A 20,275-nucleotide genomic window follows, 5' to 3' on the forward strand; every position below is an offset into this window, starting at 1 on the left:
GATTTCCTATTTCTTCCTGATTCAGTCTTGGGAGATTGTACATTTCTAGGAATTTATCCATTTCTTCTAGATTGTCCATTTTATTGGTGTATAATTGTGGTAATCTCTTATGATCCTTTGTATTTCTGTAGTGTTGGTTGTAACTTTTCCCCACTTATTTATGACTTTATTTATTTGGAACCTCTCTCTTTTGTTCTTGATGAGTCTGGCTAAAATTTTATATATATTTTTTAATCTTTTCAAAGAACTAGCCCTTAATTTTATTGATTTTTTCTATTTTTTTAGTTTCTATTGCATTTGTTTCTGCTCTGATCTTTATAATCTCTTTCCTTCTACTAACTTTGGTTTTGTTTTTGTTTTTCTTTTTCTAGTTCCTCTAGTATAAAGTTAGGTTGTTTATTTGAGATTTTGCTTATTTCTTGAGGTAGGCTTGCATCACTATAAACTTCCCTCTTAGAACTGCTTTTGCTGTATCTCATAGATTTTGGATTGTTGTGTTTTTGTTTTTGTGTGTATTCAGATATTTTAAAATTTCCTCTTTGGTTTCTTTAGTGACCCATTGGTTGTTTAGTAGCATACTGTTTAGCTGCCACATGTTTGTGATTTTTGCAGTTTTTTTCTCTTGTAGTTGATTTGTAGTCTCATATCCTTGTGGTTGGAAATGATGCTTGATATGATTTCAATCTTAAATTTACTGAGACTTGTTTTTGTGGCCTAGCGTGTGATCTTTCCTGAAGCCCATCTGATCTAATGTTTCATTTAAGGTGAATCTTTCCTTATGGATTTTCTGTTTGGATGATCTGTCCATTGATGTAAGAGGGGTATTTAAGTCCCCTACTATTATTGTGTTGCTCTCAATTTCTCCCTTTAAATTTGTTAATATTTGCTTTATATATTTAGGGGATTTTATACTGGATGCATAGATTCAATTGTTATATCTTCTTTTTGGATTGATCTCTTTATCATTTTGTAATGTCCTTCTTTGTCCCTTTCAGTCTGTGTGTGTCTTTAGATCTGAAGTGCGTCTCTTGCTGGCAGCATATATATGGGTCTTGTTTTTTTTGGTTTTTGTTTTTTTTTCATTCAGCTACTCTATGTCTTTTGATTAGTTATGTACTTATTCCCATTTGTTAATTGTTTTCTGGTTGTTTTGTAGTTCTTTTTTGTTCCTTTCTTCTTTTTATGCTCTCTTCCCTTGTGACTTGGTAACTATCTTTAGTGTTATGTTTGGATTCCTTTCTCTTTTTTGTGTATCTATTATAGATTTTTGGTTTGTGGTCACCAAATAGATATCTATCTATCTATCTATCTACATATATATGTGATTATTTTAAGTTGATGATCTCTTAAGTTTGAACATATTCTAACAACCCTGCATTTTTAGCAATGCTTAACATATTTGACTTTGTATTTTATGTCTTTTTGTTTTGTGTATCCCTTAACTACTTATTGTAGATATAAATCATTTTATTGCTTCTATCTTTTAACCTTTTTACTTGCTTTATAAGTAGCTGATCTACTATCTTTACTGTATGTTTGCCTTTACCAATGAGATTTTTCTTTCATAATTTTCATGTTTCTAGGTGCAGTACATTCTTTCTTGCTTAGAGAAGTCCCCTTATCATTCCTTGTAAAATGGGTTTACTGGTGGGTGCTGAAATCTTTCACCTTTTGCTTGTCTAAAACTCTCTACCTCTCCTTTTGTGGAGTGTTCTTGATTTTTTTCCTTTCATCACTTTAAATATATAATGTCACTCCTCTCTGGCCTGCAAAGTTTCTTCTGAAAAGTGAGCTGACAGTCATCTGGGAGTTCCTTTGTACTTAATTAATTTCTTTTCTGTTGCTATGTTTAAGTTTCTCTCTTTATCTTTAATTTTTGCCATTTTAACTGCAATGTGTCTTGGTATGGATCTCTTTGGTTCACCTTGTTTGAGATTCTCTGTGCTTCCTGGACCTAGATATTTGTTTACTTTCCCTGGATAGGAAAGTTGTCAGCTATTATTTCTTCAAAGAAGTTGCCTTCCCCATTCTCTCTCTCTCCTCTTTATGAAGCCCATGTAATGTGAATGTTAGTATGCTTGATGTTGTCTTGGAGGCCTCAGACTGTCCTCATTTTTTAAATTCTTTTTTCTTTTTTCAGTTCAGCTTGAGCGATTTCCATTACTGTCTTCCAGTTTGCTGATCATCTAATCTACTACTGATTCCTTCTAGTGTATTGTTATTTCAGTTATTGTATTCTTCAGCTCTGCTTGGTTCTAACTCTTTGTTAGACTTCTCACTGTGTTCATCCATTCTTTTCTTGAGTTTATTGAGCATTTTTATGATCATTACCTTGAACTCTTTATTGGGTAGATTGTTATCTCCACTGCACTTAGTTCTTCTTCTGGCATTTTATCTTGTTCTTTTGTGTGCAATATATTCCTCAGTTGCCTCATGTTGTCTAATTCTCTGTTTTTATTTCTATGTATTAGGTAGGTCAGTTACATTTCCTGATCTTGGAGAAGTGGCCTTATACAGGAAACATCCTATGGGTCCCAGCAGCTCACTCTTCTCTGGTCACCAGAGGTATATGCTCTAAGGGTGCCCTTATGTGGGCTGCATGCACCCTTCTGTTGTAGTTGAGCCCACTACTGTGGGAGTGCTGGTAGGCAGGGCTGGACCCCAGCCTGGTTGGCTGGCAGGCCCTGCCTCATGCAGAGGTTGCTGCCCCACTAATGGGTGGGGCTGGGTCTCCATGCAGCAGGCTGCTAGCCTGGGTCGGGGAGTGCAAGGTGTGCTGCCAACTGGTCCATGGGTGGGTAAGCCTCCAATGCTACTAGGTGAGAGAGAGGACTCTAAACAGGCACTTGCCAGAACTAGTGTCCTCATGGTACAATGAGCTCTCCAAAATTGCTGCCACCAGCATCTCCCCAGGGGGAGTCCCAGTTGCTTAGTACCTATGCAGGAGGCTCTCCAAGATCAGCAAGTGAGTCTGACCCAGGCTCTTTTCAAATTACTGCCTCTGCACTGGGTATCAGAGTGTGTGAGATTTTGTATGAGCCCTTTGAGAGTTCTATTTCCCTCAGCCCTCTTGTTCTGCTGTATACAAGCCCCACTGGCTTTCAAAGACAGACAGTCTGGGGATTCATCTTCCTGATGCAGGACCTCCAGGCTAGGAAGCCTGATGTGGGGCTCAGACTCTTCACTCCTTGGGGAGAACCTCTGCAATTGTGATTCTCCTTCCTTGTGGGTTGCCTATCCAGAGGTGTGATCTTGACTATATCACGTCTCTGCCCTTCTTACCTGCTCACTGTGGTTCCTTCTTTATCTCTTTAATTGTGGAAAACTAGTCTTCAGGTCATTCTCATCAACAGTTTCTCTGCAAATAGTTCTAATTTTGGTGTGCCCATAGCAAGAGGTAGCTCAGGGTCTTCCTACTCTGCCATTTTGGCCACACCCCCTTACCAGTGATCTTAGTTGTTATGGCTCTTGATTCTCTTTTAATTCAGATAAGACTCTCCTTCTATTTCCTTTCATGTCTTTGACTCATTGAAGAAACCAGGTGAGTTATCTTACAAGAAATCTCACATTTTGAATTTCTTTCTTCATGGTGTCATTTAACCTGTTCCTCTATTGCCGTTTTCCTTATAACTGGAATTTAGTTGTAATGGATAGTCTAGATCAAGTTCAACCGTTTTTCTTTCCCTTTGCATCTATATAACATGTTGCTTTCCCACACTCAGTGAGACTAAATTGATCAGAAAATTCAGATGATAATGTTTGTCTGAATTAAGTTATTTTATTAAGGGTTGAAAATGGCAATTTTAAAATTTCTGTTTTCTTTCACATTCAATAGATGTAATTATTCTGTAAATAAGAACTTTTCTCCCTGAACTAGGGTTATTTGGTTATCTTGAAATACAGTAGTTACAAGAAAAACAGGAAGAAATTTTGTTGTTATCTTTAATGACTAATTATCAAAATCAAGAGTTGGTGTCTGCCTTAGTTACCTCTAAGTAGATTAATAAGTTTCTTATTATTGCTTTTGTTATTATTAAATGTCTATGTATGTGTGCACATGTAAGTATATATGTAAATGATTATGCAAGCATATATATGTACATATGTGTGTTATATATACACACATGTGTGTATGTGTGTGTGTGTGTATGTATATATATATATATATATATATATATATATATATATATATATATATATATACACATACATATATATATGCATACATACAATTGTGACAAGACCCCTTTTATGTTCCAGGCTCATCTTATATGTTTCCTGTCCCAGACCAAGAATCCATTGTTCTTTCAAGGAAACATCGTCCCTGTTATTAGGGAATAATATTTAAAGAAGACTATGATCTAGGTGGTAGAGGTGCTTGTTGCTCTTCGTTGCCCACTGCCCACTGAAAAGGGAAAGAACTTGGAATCACATATTAAAAAAAACATCAAGTGTGTACTGATACTTTCTATTGGATATTTCATGAATTTTATTAATTCTTTGGTTTTCTATTTTTATCTTTTCTGTTACACTGAAAATCTTGGTTCCAAATAAAAATAATATAAACATGGTTAATTTTCCCTCTGTTATAGTATCTTATAGGATGAAATTCTTCTAGGGCCTCCCATACTACTGAGCCTTCTCTCTCTGTTTAGTGTTCCACTCTGGCTCAGTTTGATTCCTAAATCCAGCAGTTTCCCTCAGGGTGAGATTCTGTTCTTCTGAAAGTAGTATTTGCTAAATATTTCTGAGATCTGCAAGGAGTTAGGCTACTACCAAGCTATGTGATATCATGGCCCTTTTGCATTCAGCTTCAACTCAGAGGTTGTGTAGGTCTATCAAATTGTTGTGAATATTCTTGGACACATTTTAGGTTTCCATTCAAGAGATGGTCCTCTTCTATTTTTTATTTTTTTTAAATTTATTTTTGGCTGTGTTGGGTCTTCGTTGCTGTGCACAGGCTTTCTCTAGCTGCAGCGAGAGGGGGCTTCTCTTCATTGTGGTACATGGGCTTCTCATTGCTGTGGCTTCTCTTATTGAGGAGCATGGGCTCTAGGCGTGTGGGCTTCAGTAGTTGTGGCACGTGGGCTTAGTAGTTGTGGCTCATGGGCTCTAGAGCGCAGGCTCAGTAGTTGTGACGCATGGACTTAGTTGCTCCGCGGCATGTGGGATCATCCTAGACCAGGGCTCGAACCTGTGTCCCCTGCATTGGCAGGCGGATTCTTAACCACTGCACCACCAGGGAAGTTCCCGTCCTCTGCTTTTTGGAGATGAGCATTTGCTGGCAACTTTGCAGTTCTGTGACTATATAGTAATCCCAGTAACTCTTCCCTTTTCACTATCCATCACCTCTTGTTACACTGCTGCTCTTCTTACGCTGGTCCTATTGTTGTCAGTAGTTTGTCCATAGCCCCCCACAATTAAGAGTTTCTGGGGAATCCCCATCACCTAATTTTGTTGATGTCATCCACGTGCTTTTTCTTTTGTCATCCTATTGCATCTGTTTCGGCTTCAGGAGAAGTTTGGAGTCGTTAAAAACCTTGTTACTGACATGCCCCCGCCATGATCCAAACCCCATGTGTATATTTTTAAATGAATTTAACTCTAATTTAAAATAAAATTAATTTCTCTTTGCCTTCAAAGCTTAGAACTCTAGAACAATAATCCGCACTCAGTGTCTATGTTCTCATCTTCTAGCACTGACAATCTCCTCCCTCAACTACTTTATTAAAATGTCTGTGACCCAAAAGTCATAAGCGTAATTCACCACATGCAGCAGACTCTCTTATGAGCCTTTTGATTATGTGTGACTCTGTTGACTTCTCCCTTCTTGCAAATACCACCTTTAACCCCGAACGTTTGGTCTTATTCCCTCTCTTCTGCTGGCATCTGAGTGTATGGTATTCCTTCACTAGATTCTGCCCTGATGTTCCTCACTTATCTGCACAAATGCTCATGAGGCGATCTCGTGGACGCTCATCACTTCCATGGTGACCCAATGCTAATGAGTCCTGCTGCCTATTTTTGAAACATCAGCAAAACATGCTTAAAAAAAATTAAAAATAAATAACCTTGGGATTAAGAAAAGCAAATTTGCCTTTCCCACTCTGAGAGTTAAATTTGAAAATCAGTACTTACTGATTTAGAGTAGAGATAAACAAGGTTACCTTTTCAGGCTTTCTCTCTTTTTAGGTTTCTCTTTAGAGAAAAATGGGCTCCCAGATTATCATCACTTAATTCACGTTCTTTCGATGGAGAAATGTTTATTTGCTTCTTTTGCTAAGCTCAATCTCATACCCAGATCCATGCCACCCCCAGAGACTGCTCCTTTCTTAACTCAATATTGTCATAAAGAAGTTCCTCTTCAATGCAAACAAGACCTTTCCTAAGATATTCTGAACATGTAGATGATTGTGTTGTCATTAAAGCTACCATGGAATAGATGACAGATGCCATTCATTTTCTAATTCATTTTCTCTACATTTTTGAAAAAAGTGAGCATATTTTTACTGTAACGATTATTCTTGCCCTTAAAAGAGGCAACAAGACATAACTATAATACAAGGGATAAAGTATCAATTGACATGAAAAAGAAGAGGTAAAAAAAAAAGTATTTTCAAGTTCAGAGGAAAAATCAATGAATTATGACTTACGTTTGTTCTACACCTGAAAAGACAGGTGGGCTTTGGCTACTTTAAGGATGTGAATGGGGAAGAGGAATCCAGATAGAACATTATCAAGGGCAGTAAGTGGGTGTTCAGGTGACATTGTTTTAATTACCCCAATGTTTAAAAACTTCCCATCATGTCTCCCGCACAAAACATCATGACAAATAAAATAGATATTCACTGCATGGATCGATTTTACACTCTAAAGCTATAAGGGTGAAGGTCAGATATTTTGCACTTGATTTTTAATACCAAGATGGTCATTTCACGCTTTAAACTGCTGCATGAAGTGCTAATGTGTCCCCGTGTGAATGGATTGCTGATTTGTTTTACAGACGGGCCAATAGCAAGCCAACTATAAAGATTCTTCAAAAGGTCAATATTTTCTCAAAGCATAAATCCCATTAAAAAAGGCACAAAACGGACATATTTATCACAGTGGAATAAACTTGCTCTGGAGTTTTCTTCACTCAAGAATAATCCTGGAAGGAGTTAAGAGAATGTGATTATTTCTTTAACTTTAGACGTGGATAATTTCCCCACTATTGTTAGACATGATACAGGGAACAAGTTGGCCGGTTTCATGGAAGACAATTTCTCCACGGATCGGCAGGGGTGGGGGGAATGGTTTAGGGATGATTCAAGTGCATTACATTTATGGTGCACTTTATTTCTATGATTATTCCATTATAATATATAATGAAATAATTATACAACTCACCATAATGCAGACAGGAGGCGGAGCTCAGGCGATAACATAAGCAATGGGGAGTGGCTGTAAATACAGATGAAGCTTCGCTCGTTCGCCCACCACTCACCTCCTGCTGTGCGGCCCGGTTCCTAACAGGGGCTGGGGATCCCTGTTCTATAGAACCCCGCCCTGCTCCCCCAGATCTATGCAGGGTAGGAGGCATCATGGTGCTGGTTGGTATTGCCAATGACATAACATACAAATAACAGGGCAAGGAGGCATTGTCAGCAAAACAGAAATCATATTGGGTCAAAGGAATTTGGAGCTTTATAAAAGGTGAAATTATTTCACTTGAAATATCCATATTTGCATTGTACTGTATTGGTATTGGTTTAAAAAACGTTAAATTGCTGGGCTTCCCTCGTGGTGCAGTGGTTGAGAATCTGCCTGCCAATGCAGGGGACACGGGTTCGAGCCCTGGTCTGGGAGGATCCCACATGCAGTGGAGCAACTGGGACCGAGAGCCACACTACTGAGCCTGCGCGTCTGGAGCCTGTGCTCCGCAACAAGAGAGGCCGTGATAGTGAGAGGCCCGCGCACCGCGATGAAGAGTGGCCCCCGCTTGCCTCAACTAGAGAAAGCCCTTGCACAGAAACGAAGACCCAACAGACCCAAAACTAATAAATAAATAAACAAATTTATATTAAAAAAACCCCTTAAATTGCTAAACTATTTTGGGGAAAAAAAATGAAGGCTTCATTTCGTTCATGAATTCCACAATTTTGGTTGAGTCATCCCAGAGCACTAACAAAGGAAGACAGAGACAGATACAAAATACAGTGTTGATGAATTTTTACCTGATACAAAAAGTCTAGCGCTGTTACTCTGCCTTGTCTCCCCGGTGTATCTGTGCCGTGTGATACAGCGGTAGTTATACAATCCATCTTCATTCTGTACATCTTTAATATACAAGGCTCCCGTGGATGTGATGAGAAATCTAGATCCTGAAATCAAAGAAAACGATTACCCCATTAAAACAGAACAGAAGCAACGAAGTCATATAAACAAAGTCATTGAATAGTTTTTCTTCACTTGAAGGAAACTCATGTGAAGGAAAATAAAAGGTGTGTGTTTGTATGTGTGTGTTACTTTAAGGGCCTGAGATATATATTAATTCTTCAACTATCCTAAATTAAGAGGTTTTAGTAAGTATGCTACCCAATAAATATATACTTGTAAAGCCTACCCTCATGAATTAATTTTTTAGGTCATGTATTTATTTAACAGCAACAAAGTAGGCATATAACTAGTATGTAGCTGATTTAGCATATTTTCCTTGATCATCACTTTTCTCTAGAATGTGACAAATTAAAGGAGTATTAACTTTCTTTTGTAAATTTCTACCTCATGTAAATATAAACTTTTGCCTCAGTTTGAAATATTTCAATAAACACACAAAAATGCTAGACTACAGAGCAATAATACATTCCACAATCTTCCCAGGAAAGACTGTCTTATTTCCTCAATAATAACCAACACTTACCTCTATATTCTAAGACAAAGGTCAGTTCCTCCTATATTCAGTGTTTCAGAGAACACTGCTATTTCCTAATTACTACTCAAATTATTGACAATAACATCTTCACCTCAGGGAGAAAAAAGCCATACCCAGCTGTGCCTCCTTCATATCAGCACAGGACAAAATGTGTTCTCCATGACCTGTGATTTTCACCTCTACAACTCTAGTTGTACAGAAATGGCTAACATTAAGAGATCAAGCATCAGTGCTGCTTGAAGAAGAATAAAGATGATTTTTCCTTTGAAAATGTAAATATCTAAAGACAATTCTTCACTGTTCAATTATAATTTGATGATACACCAAATAAAAGCTAAGGAGTAAATCTCAAGGTGAGTTGTTGCACCTACATGGTAGTGACTCAAGATGCTTTCTACCACTGTTAGAGTCTTTCCTATGGAATATTTCTGTGTCTGATGCAATTCTACTTAAAAGATAATGTGTTTTTGTCTCCTTGGGGAAGGACTAAAATGCCAAAAATTCACCTTCTTTTAAACTGTTTTCCTTAGGTTCATTTGAAACTGCCTTGGGTTTATTTTAATCAGAATTTGCCAGGAGTCTTGACTTCATTAATTTTAGGTCTCAAATATTCAAGTTGAGCCAACACTTGGTTATTTCTTGGTTATTTCTTATATTTTATTCATAGGGGTGGGATATGGAGGGTGGGAGGGAGACGCAAGAGGGAGGGGCCATGGGGATATATGTATACATACAGTTGATTCACTTTGTTATACAGCAGAAACTAACACAACATTGTAAAGCAACTATACTCCAGTAAAGAAGTTAAATTTTTTTTTTTAAATATGGGCTTCCTTGGTGGCACAGTAGTTAAGAATCCACCTGCCAATGCAGGGGACAGGGGTTCGAGCCCTAGTCCAGGAAGATCCCACATGCCGCAGAGCAACTAAGCCCATGAGCTACAACTACTGAGCCTGCATGCTGCAACTACTGAAGCCCACGCGCCTGGAGTCCGTGCTCCACGACAAGAGAAGCCACCACAGTGAGAAGCCCGTGCATCGCAAGGAAGAGTAGCCCCTGCTTGCCACAACTAGAGAAAGCCTGCACACAGCAACGAGACCCAACACATTTTATTTTTAAATAAATAAAAATAATTTAAAAAAATCTTAAAAAACATAAAAATGGTTTATTACTTCTTATGCAATATGAAAGCAATTCCATGGACATGAACAAGAAAAAAATCATAAAACAACTACTGATCTAGCATAAGCTTTCCAAAAGAACACCAACTAACTACTAAAGGAGGATAAAATATCTTTAAGTAATAAATTTACTTTTTAAACAACTGCATTAGTTACTTATTTTAAAACATGCTATAAATATGCTAAATATTAGAATAGCTGAAAAAGCAAATGGTGTATATTCTAGATATTTTTGCATTATCTTCCCCCTAAAAAAAGCAACTAAAAATACCACTTGTCATATTTCATCACATGCCAAGCATTTCTTACCAGTATATAATGTGTATAATTGAAACACTTTTTTCTTTCAGTATATTTTGCATACTTACATAATGCTTTCATAACCAGTTCCTTTAAAGTACAGAGTGATAGACAGAAAAGAGGGACGGAAAAGATACTGCATTAACTCCTGTCACCTCTCTAACACAGAGTCTTTTCATTGGAATTGACAGGCCATCGGCAGTGGCTCAATGTAAGGAAAAGCATCGTGTGCACGGCTGCTCAGAGCTCTGAGAGATGCTCAGGGTTGCAGCAGCAGCCTGCACTCATTACTCCACTGATTCCTGAGAGGGCTCTGGTCTCCAGGCACATTTAATTTGATCACTCACTTTGCTCCTGGAATATCTGACTTCTTTTTACCCACTTAGCATGCTAAATAAAACTCTCTTAAGACATGTTGTTTCAGAAAAACAGGAACCCTGTCTGAAACATTTTCTGAAATATTCACAGGAAAGAGAGAAGGAGGTGACTGAATTCCTGGGCTAATTCGAACCATCTCTGTCTAACCCTTTATTTCTCGTTAAAACACATCCCCAAACTGATCGGTATTTTAAAATTTAAAATAAGGATGAAGAATAGAAGCCTTTGATTAGGACAGGGCTGCGAAGACCCAAGGTTCAATCTGAACTCCCGAGACACGTGGAAACCTCAGGACAATGAGGGACAGCACAGCTGCTAGAATGCCAGGCTTCACAGGGACAAGGAAGCTTCTCATCCACCCCCTTGCTTGCCACTGCACCCCGCTTCCTGTCTTACTTCACCAGAGGGTTTTGTATCATATGGAATAAATTGGTTCACAGCCTTAAATGAAATTGAAGAATGTGCTTCTGTTAAAATAGGCAAATATTAAAATACAAAATATTAACAGCAATAAACTGCACACACACCCAAACTGTCTCTTTCTCTCTCACACACACACATATGCACACGCACACCCACAGACATATACACATACACCCTTTACTACTCAGAAGTGTCTGGTAATATACAACTGTGCAAAGTCAAAATTCTATAGGTAACTTTCTTTCCCTTGGAAAACTATCAGCACTTTAGGTGGAAACATTACTAAAATACAGTAGATACATTTTGTCATGTTAAACACATTGCAAATCAGTCAGTTAACAAGAGTGAGTGATTTCTGGATTCAGGGTCATCATTGTGGGCGTTGATTATTGAGCCATGCTGCTCAGTTATTAGAGGGATGTCTTGGAAGCTACCTTGGCTTCTCAACATGCACTAAATGGTCCAGGAATTCAAGCTCCTGCTTCTGCCTTTAATAGTTTATCTGTTCCCCCCGTTACTACCAGGCTATTAGCTGTTACTTCTCTCTGCTGTCAGTATCCCTGTGAACACACACCCAATGTAATGCCTTCGGTATGCTGAGAGGTAGAAACTAGACATACCAAAGCTGTTAGAAGTTTGCATAAACTAAGAGTAAATGGGTATCAAGTGACTGCTGGCGTCGTTCTCCAATGTTCATCGACATGAGCTGGTATGTTAATGCCACTGAAGTAAACCCACAGCTTGGTACCAGTTCAGCCAGCCTGGCTAAGCTCAACACAGGGACTAGTGGGATATTTCTATCTAGAAACATAAAACTACCAAAGAAAATGGGGCATCTGCATGATTCGGAATGTTGTAGAACACTCAGGGTAGAAGTCCTACAGCCACATTCCTCCTGTCATGGTGCTGAGCAGTGAACACACAGAGCATGGCAGGTCCTGAGGCTCAGGCACAATGCCTTTTGGGTTTCTGACCAGCGTCAGAGGCAGAGAAATAGCAACAGTTCTAGAAATCCATTTTGCCAAGCTCTGAGTAGTCAACTGCAGACAGCAGGCATGCGTGTCCTCCTGAAGGGAGCGTGTGGGAGCTGATTCTAGGAGGTGCCATGTGTTCTGGGTGAACAGGACACCAGAGCTGAGAGGTGCATCAGTTCACTGTCCTGGGCTCCGAGAACCCGAAAAGGAATGAGACACAGCCTCCGTCTTCAGGGAGCTTACAATCTAAACAGCTTTGAGTCTCAGGGTTAGAGACATGGCATCAGGTAGGAAAAGAGGATGGGAGGGAAAAGGCTGGATTATAATCTGGGAAGAGGCTTATCTTCATCTGGATGAAGGGAAACACCACTACTGAGGGAGGAAAAATTGATATTTATCACCAAACCTGTACTCATCCTTGTGTATTACTCTGATACAAATAATTAGCTGTATATGTTCCCTTTATTAACCTGCTTGCTCAATCTACTCTGCTATTTTTTTTTCCTGTTCTTGTAAAGTACCGAGTTAAAAGCTCTTTCCCTGGTACCAGGTGTAACAAGCTCACCCACCTGGAGAGATTCCTCATTGTGGAAGAAAAAAAAATCTGAGTTTGGGAATCCAATGGGTATGAATTCCAAACCCGTCAATGCCACTACGTGTGACCCCCGATGAGACATTCAACCTCTTTAACCTTTGGATTGTTCATCTATGAAAAAGAGAGGATGAGTCACATCCTCTTTGCTCTACTGTTGGAGATGAGGTTAATGCATAGAGGCCCTCTAACAGATAGCCGTGCATTAAAATGGTAGTTTTGGAAGTAAATGTCATGTGTGTTACTCAGCTGACCTGCTAAGAAAAGCCGGTCAACAGGTGTACCTAGTACTGCCCAAGGCTATCGGGCCTGCCTGAGCCCATGTTCACTTACATAGTGGGGCTCACTTCTAACTCTTCATGGATGTGCTTCCTGATGTGAAGCAACCCTCATGTGTTAGAAAAAGCACCGAAGTGGAAATGACAATGGTGAGTTTGACATTAGAATTCTGCCACTTGGAGCTGTGTCACTGCAGGCAAAATATTTCCCTACCCTCTCTGGGCCAATGTCACACAACAGAGCACTAACATGGGGTAGAAAGATATAAATTAGGCCCAGAGAGGGCCTTTACACGCCCTTTCTGTGGGGCTCTTGGGGGAGGAGGCTATGCAGACACTGTCTTCAGAAATCCTTTCTGCAGTAGAAAGGGATTAGATAGAAACTAGATAGATAGATAGATAGATAGATAGATAGTTAAAGAGTAGATAGACAGAAAAATGATAGATGATAGGTAGGTAGATAGATAGGTAGATAGATGATAGGTAGATAGATAGATAGATAAAGAGTAGATAGATAGATAGATGATAGGTAGGTAGATAGATAGATGATAGGTAGATAGATTGACAAAGAGTAGATAGATAGAAAGATGATAGGTAGGTAGATAGATAAAGAGTAGATAGATAGAAAGATGATAGGTAGGTAGATAGATAGATGATAGGTAGATAGATAGATAGATAAAGAGTAGATAGATAGAAAGATGATAGATGATAGGTATGTAGATAGATAGATAGATCTGGAGTAGATGGAAACTCAGAGACCTCCTCTATCATCATAATGATATTATTTGAATAATAACATCCCCTGGCATGTTTGCCAGTATCTGAACATAAGATACATATTCTGAAGTTTCCCAAATTAATCATTCTTCACCCCTCATATATCATCCACCAGAATGACCTTCTGTTCCTATTTCTAAAATACATCCTGAACGATCCACTTCCCTCTCCGCGCACCACCAAGGTCTAAGGATCCCAGTCTTTCAACAAACTGTCTCCACTCCTGCTCCTTCAGCCCATTTGCCACCCAACCTCCATGCAGACCGTCCCGTGTCTTGATGCAGTCCCGCTAGACCCAGCTATTCATGGTAGCTCAACGGTTTAGGTCTAGGTCTGGCCCTATCATTCATGCACTCTCTCCCTCTTCCCCTCTGCCCCGGCCACACTGCTCTTCTCCTAATTGCTCCACCTGAAGGGCCCTGAGCCCAGACCTCTACCTGGCTGGCTCCTTCCCTTCATTCTGGCCTCAGTTTCTAAAGCCACTTTCCAGCAATGTCAACATGAACCACATCCACGGTCATGCTCAGAGCACTTGACTGTATTACGTCTATGTGGAGTCATCTCAGGTGTGTTGGAGATTGCTTTAACATTTCTATTCTCCAACCAGAACAGCAGAAACTTGAATTGTCCAGACCCACTCTGTCATCTCCATAACACAGAGCAGTGCTTGGCTGTGCTTCCTGAAAATATTTGTTCCAGAGATGGGTGGATGAAACCCATCTATCATTATTTATATACAAAATGTCTCTTCTTAAGTCTGGGTAAAAAGAAAGAAAGCTAAAATTCCTCTTTTTAGATTTCAACATGAAACTTCCTTATGTATAATACATAGAAAGAGAATTTCCCCCCCCCCCAGGAATGACTGTAATGTATTCTTACATGAAAATGAGCATATTTGCAGATTTGGATGTTAATTATTCTTTCATAATGCTCTCTGGCTTTTTCCTGTACAGCCAGGCTGTTAGATCTTCAATAGAGACAATATTATTTTCAGGAAGATTTTAAAAGCATGTTTGATTTTTCATTTAGTCAGAAATACATCTTAGGGTTTTTTTTGCTATTGCAATCCCAACTGAGTTAATAGTAATTAAAAGAACAGATGGTTCTTCTAATAAGATGCTGAATGGTAGCACAACACAATGAAACTTCTATCAGCCGTGCCTGCCACCTGCAATTGACATCTATGCTGTGTAACGAAATAGAGCTTTCTCTGGAGCAGTCTTCATATCAGTTTCTGAGAGAAACACAAGTATAAAATCCAAGTTCTAAGTATATGGTGCTAGAAATGAGATGAGCCTCTGCATGAATAGCTTATATTTCTTTATTTTGAAAGTTAAATTAGCATTAAAACAAGTAGAAATAGAAGAAAAAAAATATATAATACATATATATGTACATATATAATCTATGATAACTTTAAATTTAGCTATACATCTTAATTCAGATGTAGATTGGAATGGAATTCAACTCATTCCAGTGGTTCTGAGTTGCGTCTCTTCTGTGATGTGATGGGTGGGTGCCAGGCCATAACTAGATGCAGGCATGAAGGAACTACAGATATTTCTCGAGCAATTGAGTGGCCTGACAAAAAATTATGGTTTAACAAAATTACATTGAAAGCCTCATATACGAAAGAGAAAGGAGCAGGCCCTTAAGGTAAGACATCTAACCAGTTGTTATGGGTTGAATTGTGTTCCCTCCAAAATTCCCCAGTTGAGTCCTAACCCTCAGGACGTCAGAATGTGACCTTATTTGGAAACAGGGTCACTGCAGATGTCATTAGTTAAGAAGGAGTCATCCTGGAGTAGGGTGGGCCCTAACCCTGTGGAATGGTTGTCCTTAAAGAAAGGGGAAATGTGGACACAGAGACATCTGGCTATGAATCCTAACCCTAATCAGAGCCAGTAGGTCTTCTGTGTTCAGTGAGCCACCATTGCACTAAATGTTATATGTTTTGATCCATTTAGTTCTTGCAATGACCCAGGAAGGCAGGTACTGTTATTAGTCCCATTTTTACAGATGAGAAAAGTGAGGACCAAGGTGAAGTGACTGCCTGTGCTCACAGAACTAGAAGCATCCCAGCAAGCACAACACCCAGATGATGGGGCTGGGAGGTCACACCCCCACCCACTGCACTCCCTGACCTGGTCACAGCCGGAGCATAAGCAGGAAGGCCTGGGCTGAGTGCAGGAACAGCTGTAGGGGAACAGAAGTGACTTGCACAGAAATGTATTTAAACAAAGGATCAACAGAACTTGGTTGGGGAGAGGATCACAGCAAGTGCTGAGTCTGAGGACTGACGGGACTGCGGTAGCAGGGACGGAGTAGAGAAGTTGGGTGAGGCTGTCTCTTTCTCAGGGAAGACAGGAGTTCAGTCCTGGACATGCTGGGTGACTTGGCATGGATGATACAATGGAGTTGGAGACAGAGCTCTGGGAACCAAGTTAGGCATGTCGAGGAGCCCTTTATGGGAACTGATGCCCAGGAGCCCCCGGGGAGGGAAGTAAGGGAAGAAGGTCAGCAAAAGACAGCAAGAGAGGAGGACGGAGACCCAGGAGGGCATGGAGTAGTGGGCAGGGGTAGGAGAGCACTTCCAGAAAGGATAATGCAAACATCTCAGTTCTGTGTCTTCCTATCAGGATAACTGAGAATACAAATGTAGCCTAACAGAGCCTCAGTTTCCTTATCTGTACAATGGGGCAATATTACCCTCTTGGAAATATTGTGATATTAAATAAGAATGTCTATGTAAGTTCCCGCTAGAGAAAAGCACTTTAGAATAGCTGTAAATCTTCAATAGAACATAATGGTAAAATATCTACCTTGCTAGATCAGCAAAAATATTAAATCTCTAGCTACGAACAGCTAGTACTCTAGAAAATGAACTTAAAGAGCACTACAAGTCATCACCAAAGAGGATAAGGGGAGACCTGGGTAAATTCGGGGAGGTGTATCAAATTCCAGGATTAGACAACGTGAAATTGTAAAAACATCAATTTTTCCACAAATGAAATTATATTTTAACTGATTCAGGATCAGAATTTACATAGAACCTTACCAAATCAGTGCAGATTAAAACAAGGTGCTATGTTTCACCCAGGAAATTAGAAAAAATTAAAATATTTGATAATATGTAGTCTTGACAAGAGTGTGGGGAAATGAACACCCACTGGTAGGAGTGCAAATTGGTGAGGGCTTTTGCTTTCTGGTGGGCAATCTGCTAGCACACTTAAAATGTAAGAATTGCATATATTCTGATCCAGCTTGTCCTCTTCAAAGACTCTATCCTAGGGGACACTCATACATGGGCACACATCAGTGTACACCCAACATGTACACTGCAGCATTGTTTAAAAAATGAAAAATGGAAAACAAACCTAAATGCCAATCAAGGGCAAATAGATTAACGCACGAGGGTACATCCATATTACGCATCCATTTAAAAGACAGTAAATCTATGTATAATCCATGGAAAGATCTCCAAGACATAACATAGAGTAATTACAGAACATTATATAATGTTATGTACAAAAGACAATGAATGTGTGTTTGTGTTGGGGGTAGTAAATTTGTGTATGTAAGTGAAAAGATATCCACCAAAATGTTAACTGTAGTTGCTTCACTTCTGAGGTCATGACTGGATTAGGAGAAGGGAAGGGGGGACTTACATGTTTTATTTCATAGTATCAAGTCTTTGAACATCTTAAAAGAAGACTCTCTTAGTGTCCTACTTGTGCAGTTGAAATTTATTTTGAAGAAGGTATCAGTTGGTGGTGAGCTCAGAGACAGGATGCAGCAGGTGTAGACCAAACTCAGGTGAGCATCACGACAGAGGGGAAGGAGAGAAACCTAGGATAGTATTTATGTTGAGAGTAAATGTGTCAAAAGATGATCTTCTGTTTTGTTTGGTTTTCAGCCTGATCACATATGCGCATGTTCAAAGGCAGAAGGGGAGGCTTTCCATACTTTTCCTGGTCTTTGTAACCCTACCACTCCAGACACCTAACCCCAAAGTCTACTCCACTATATAGAGGATCTCCTGACCTTCCTGAACTACTGTGCGACACACGACTTCACACCTAATTGCATTCAGTCTAATTGGTCATGTATGTGTTAACCTCCCCCAAGTGACGGCAACATCTTCGAAGACAAGGCGATCCCCGGGTTTGCCTAACTTACCTGCTGTTTCCCCTCACCCTGCAAATGCTGAATTAAATGCCTGATGACATGCATACTTTGAATTTTTCCCCAAAACAGGCTCTGTACACTAAGGCATCGTACTGTTAGGGTCTGCTATGTTTATGTAAGTGTCAACACATCAAGATATGAAAGTATCAAGTATCAAGAGGAATATTGCATGATATCACTCACATGCAGGATCTAAAAAAATGATACAAATGAACTTAGTTACAAAACAGAAACAGACTCACAGACTTACAGAATGAATTTATGGTTACCAGGGGAGAAGGGTTAGGGGGAGGGATAGTCAGAGAGTTTGGGATTGACATGTACCCACTTCTGTATTTAAAACAGATAACCAACAAGGACTACTATATAGCACGGGAACTCTGCTCCATATTCTTTAACAACTTAATTGGAAAAAAGAATTTGAAAGAGAATAGATACATGTATATGTATAACTGAATCACTTTGCTGTACACCTGAAACTAACACAACATTGTTAGTCAACTATACTCCAATATAAAATGAAAAGTTAAAAAAAAAAAAGAAAATCAGGAAGCCCCAACTTGGACCTTGAGCCTCCTGGAAGCCCACGTGGCTGGAAAGATTGATGTTCCCTCCACACACGGGATGTGAGGAGTAAGCCAGCATCCCTGGGCTGGACTTGGTAAGTAAGGAGTGATCTGACAGATATATGTCTAAGTTCTCCCAAAGTAATCTCACTAAGACATTTTTCTTATGTAAATAAAATTCTCTCAGTGAGATTCTCCTGCAGTGAAATGAGGCTCAATTACACACTTCTAATTTAAGCCTACATGCTGCAATCCGACTGTATACCTAATTACCCCATTTAGGCTGTTAATGATCAGATCAGTGCTCTTGAGCAGATATTCGAGTCTGTCATCAATCTTTCCTCTAATTAGATTCCTATTTCTTTAAAAGAATAAATCATGGGAAAGAATAGATTTTTTTTGAAGGAATTATGTAAGGATTTTTTTTTAAGAGCCAAAGATCTTATAAAAACTTGAGTTGTATTTATTCATTTATAAGATGAACAAAACAGTTTTGGCCCCTGACCTCTAGGAGCAAGTATTTCAGTTGGGGAGACAGACAAAATGAGTAAATAGACAAAAACAATTACATAATGTGAAAAGCGCTCTTGAGAGAATTAAGACAAAAAGGTTGAATCTAGATAGAGAATTGCTGTTTAGACAGTGGGTCTGAGAGGTCTGTGCAGGGTGCGTTTCAAATGAGGCACAGTAGATGGCAAGAGGGGGGCTGAGGACCGAAAAAGAGAATGTGCAAAAGTCCTGAGGTGGGAAAAACTATGGCATGTTCAGGGAACTGAAATAAGATGCATTTTGAAAATAGAGCTGACAGGACATAGAACTGGCCTGGATGCTGCAGGAGGAAGAAACGGGCCGGGGTCAAAGGTGACTCCCGTGTTTTGGGGAGGAGTTGAATAGCTGGAGAAGAGAGTCTTGGCTGGGAAGGAGAAGCCTTGGGTGTGGCACTGGTGTCCCTGGGTGACACAGTCTGGACTTCTAGGATTAAAAGTGGCCCCTTATAGATGTAGGGAAGATAAGGAAAAGGACATCATTCCGCCTGCTTGTTGCATCAGGTTAACTAATATTTAGAAGCGGTGCATCAATGCTGTTTCCTGTCCCAAGAGCTTTCTGATTTTGAGGCTGGAAGGGGCTGTGTATTTCATGTTGACCATCTATTCTAGTCCAGGCTGTGTGCTGATGAAAAAGCAACATGTTCAAACAGAAAAAAGACAAAGAAGGAAGAGCAAAGCATGACACATCAATCCCAAATGAGTGCGCTTTTTCTGTTTATCATGTTAGGGACCCAAATGGAATTGAAGACCCTGGGCTTATTGGTGAAACACAGTGACTATTAATCATAAAGTTAGTCTGCCTGAAACAGATGACATATGGTTATAGGAAAGAAAGTAGAAACACAGGAAGTCTTAAGGATAAAAATAGACACTACTTGGAGGCCACTTAAATATTGTGGGGTAATGGTTTTTCACATGGTGGGTAGTGACCTATGAATGGATTGCGAAATCAATTTCATGGACTGTAACTTTATTTAAAAAAAATAAAATAGAGGAGATAGAACGATTCAGTGTGCATGGCAAATAGTAGGGGTCAGTATTTTATGAAGGCTTTGTTTTAGTTCCTATGTGCCCATACGGGATTGTGTGTGTGTTGGTATACGTAGATGTGCACGTACTTGTTTATGTATATGTACGTGCATACTGGATCTCGATA

General features: G+C 39.5%; 1 protein-coding gene across 1 annotated transcript in view; it reads right to left on the reverse strand.

The window, feature by feature from the left end:
• The window catches only part of LOC101316279 (cell adhesion molecule DSCAM), a 527,322-nt gene that overhangs the window by 223,528 nt on the left and 283,519 nt on the right, over positions 1 to 20,275 (reverse strand). The window contains exon 3 of the mRNA XM_073804653.1: positions 8,217 to 8,363. Within this exon, the coding sequence (XP_073660754.1) occupies positions 8,217 to 8,363 (147 nt within the window). The remainder of the gene's footprint in view (positions 1 to 8,216; positions 8,364 to 20,275) is intronic.

The sequence above is a fragment of the Tursiops truncatus genome, chromosome 4 (assembly GCF_011762595.2).
Source record: "Tursiops truncatus isolate mTurTru1 chromosome 4, mTurTru1.mat.Y, whole genome shotgun sequence".
Taxonomy (NCBI): domain Eukaryota; kingdom Metazoa; phylum Chordata; class Mammalia; order Artiodactyla; family Delphinidae; genus Tursiops; species Tursiops truncatus.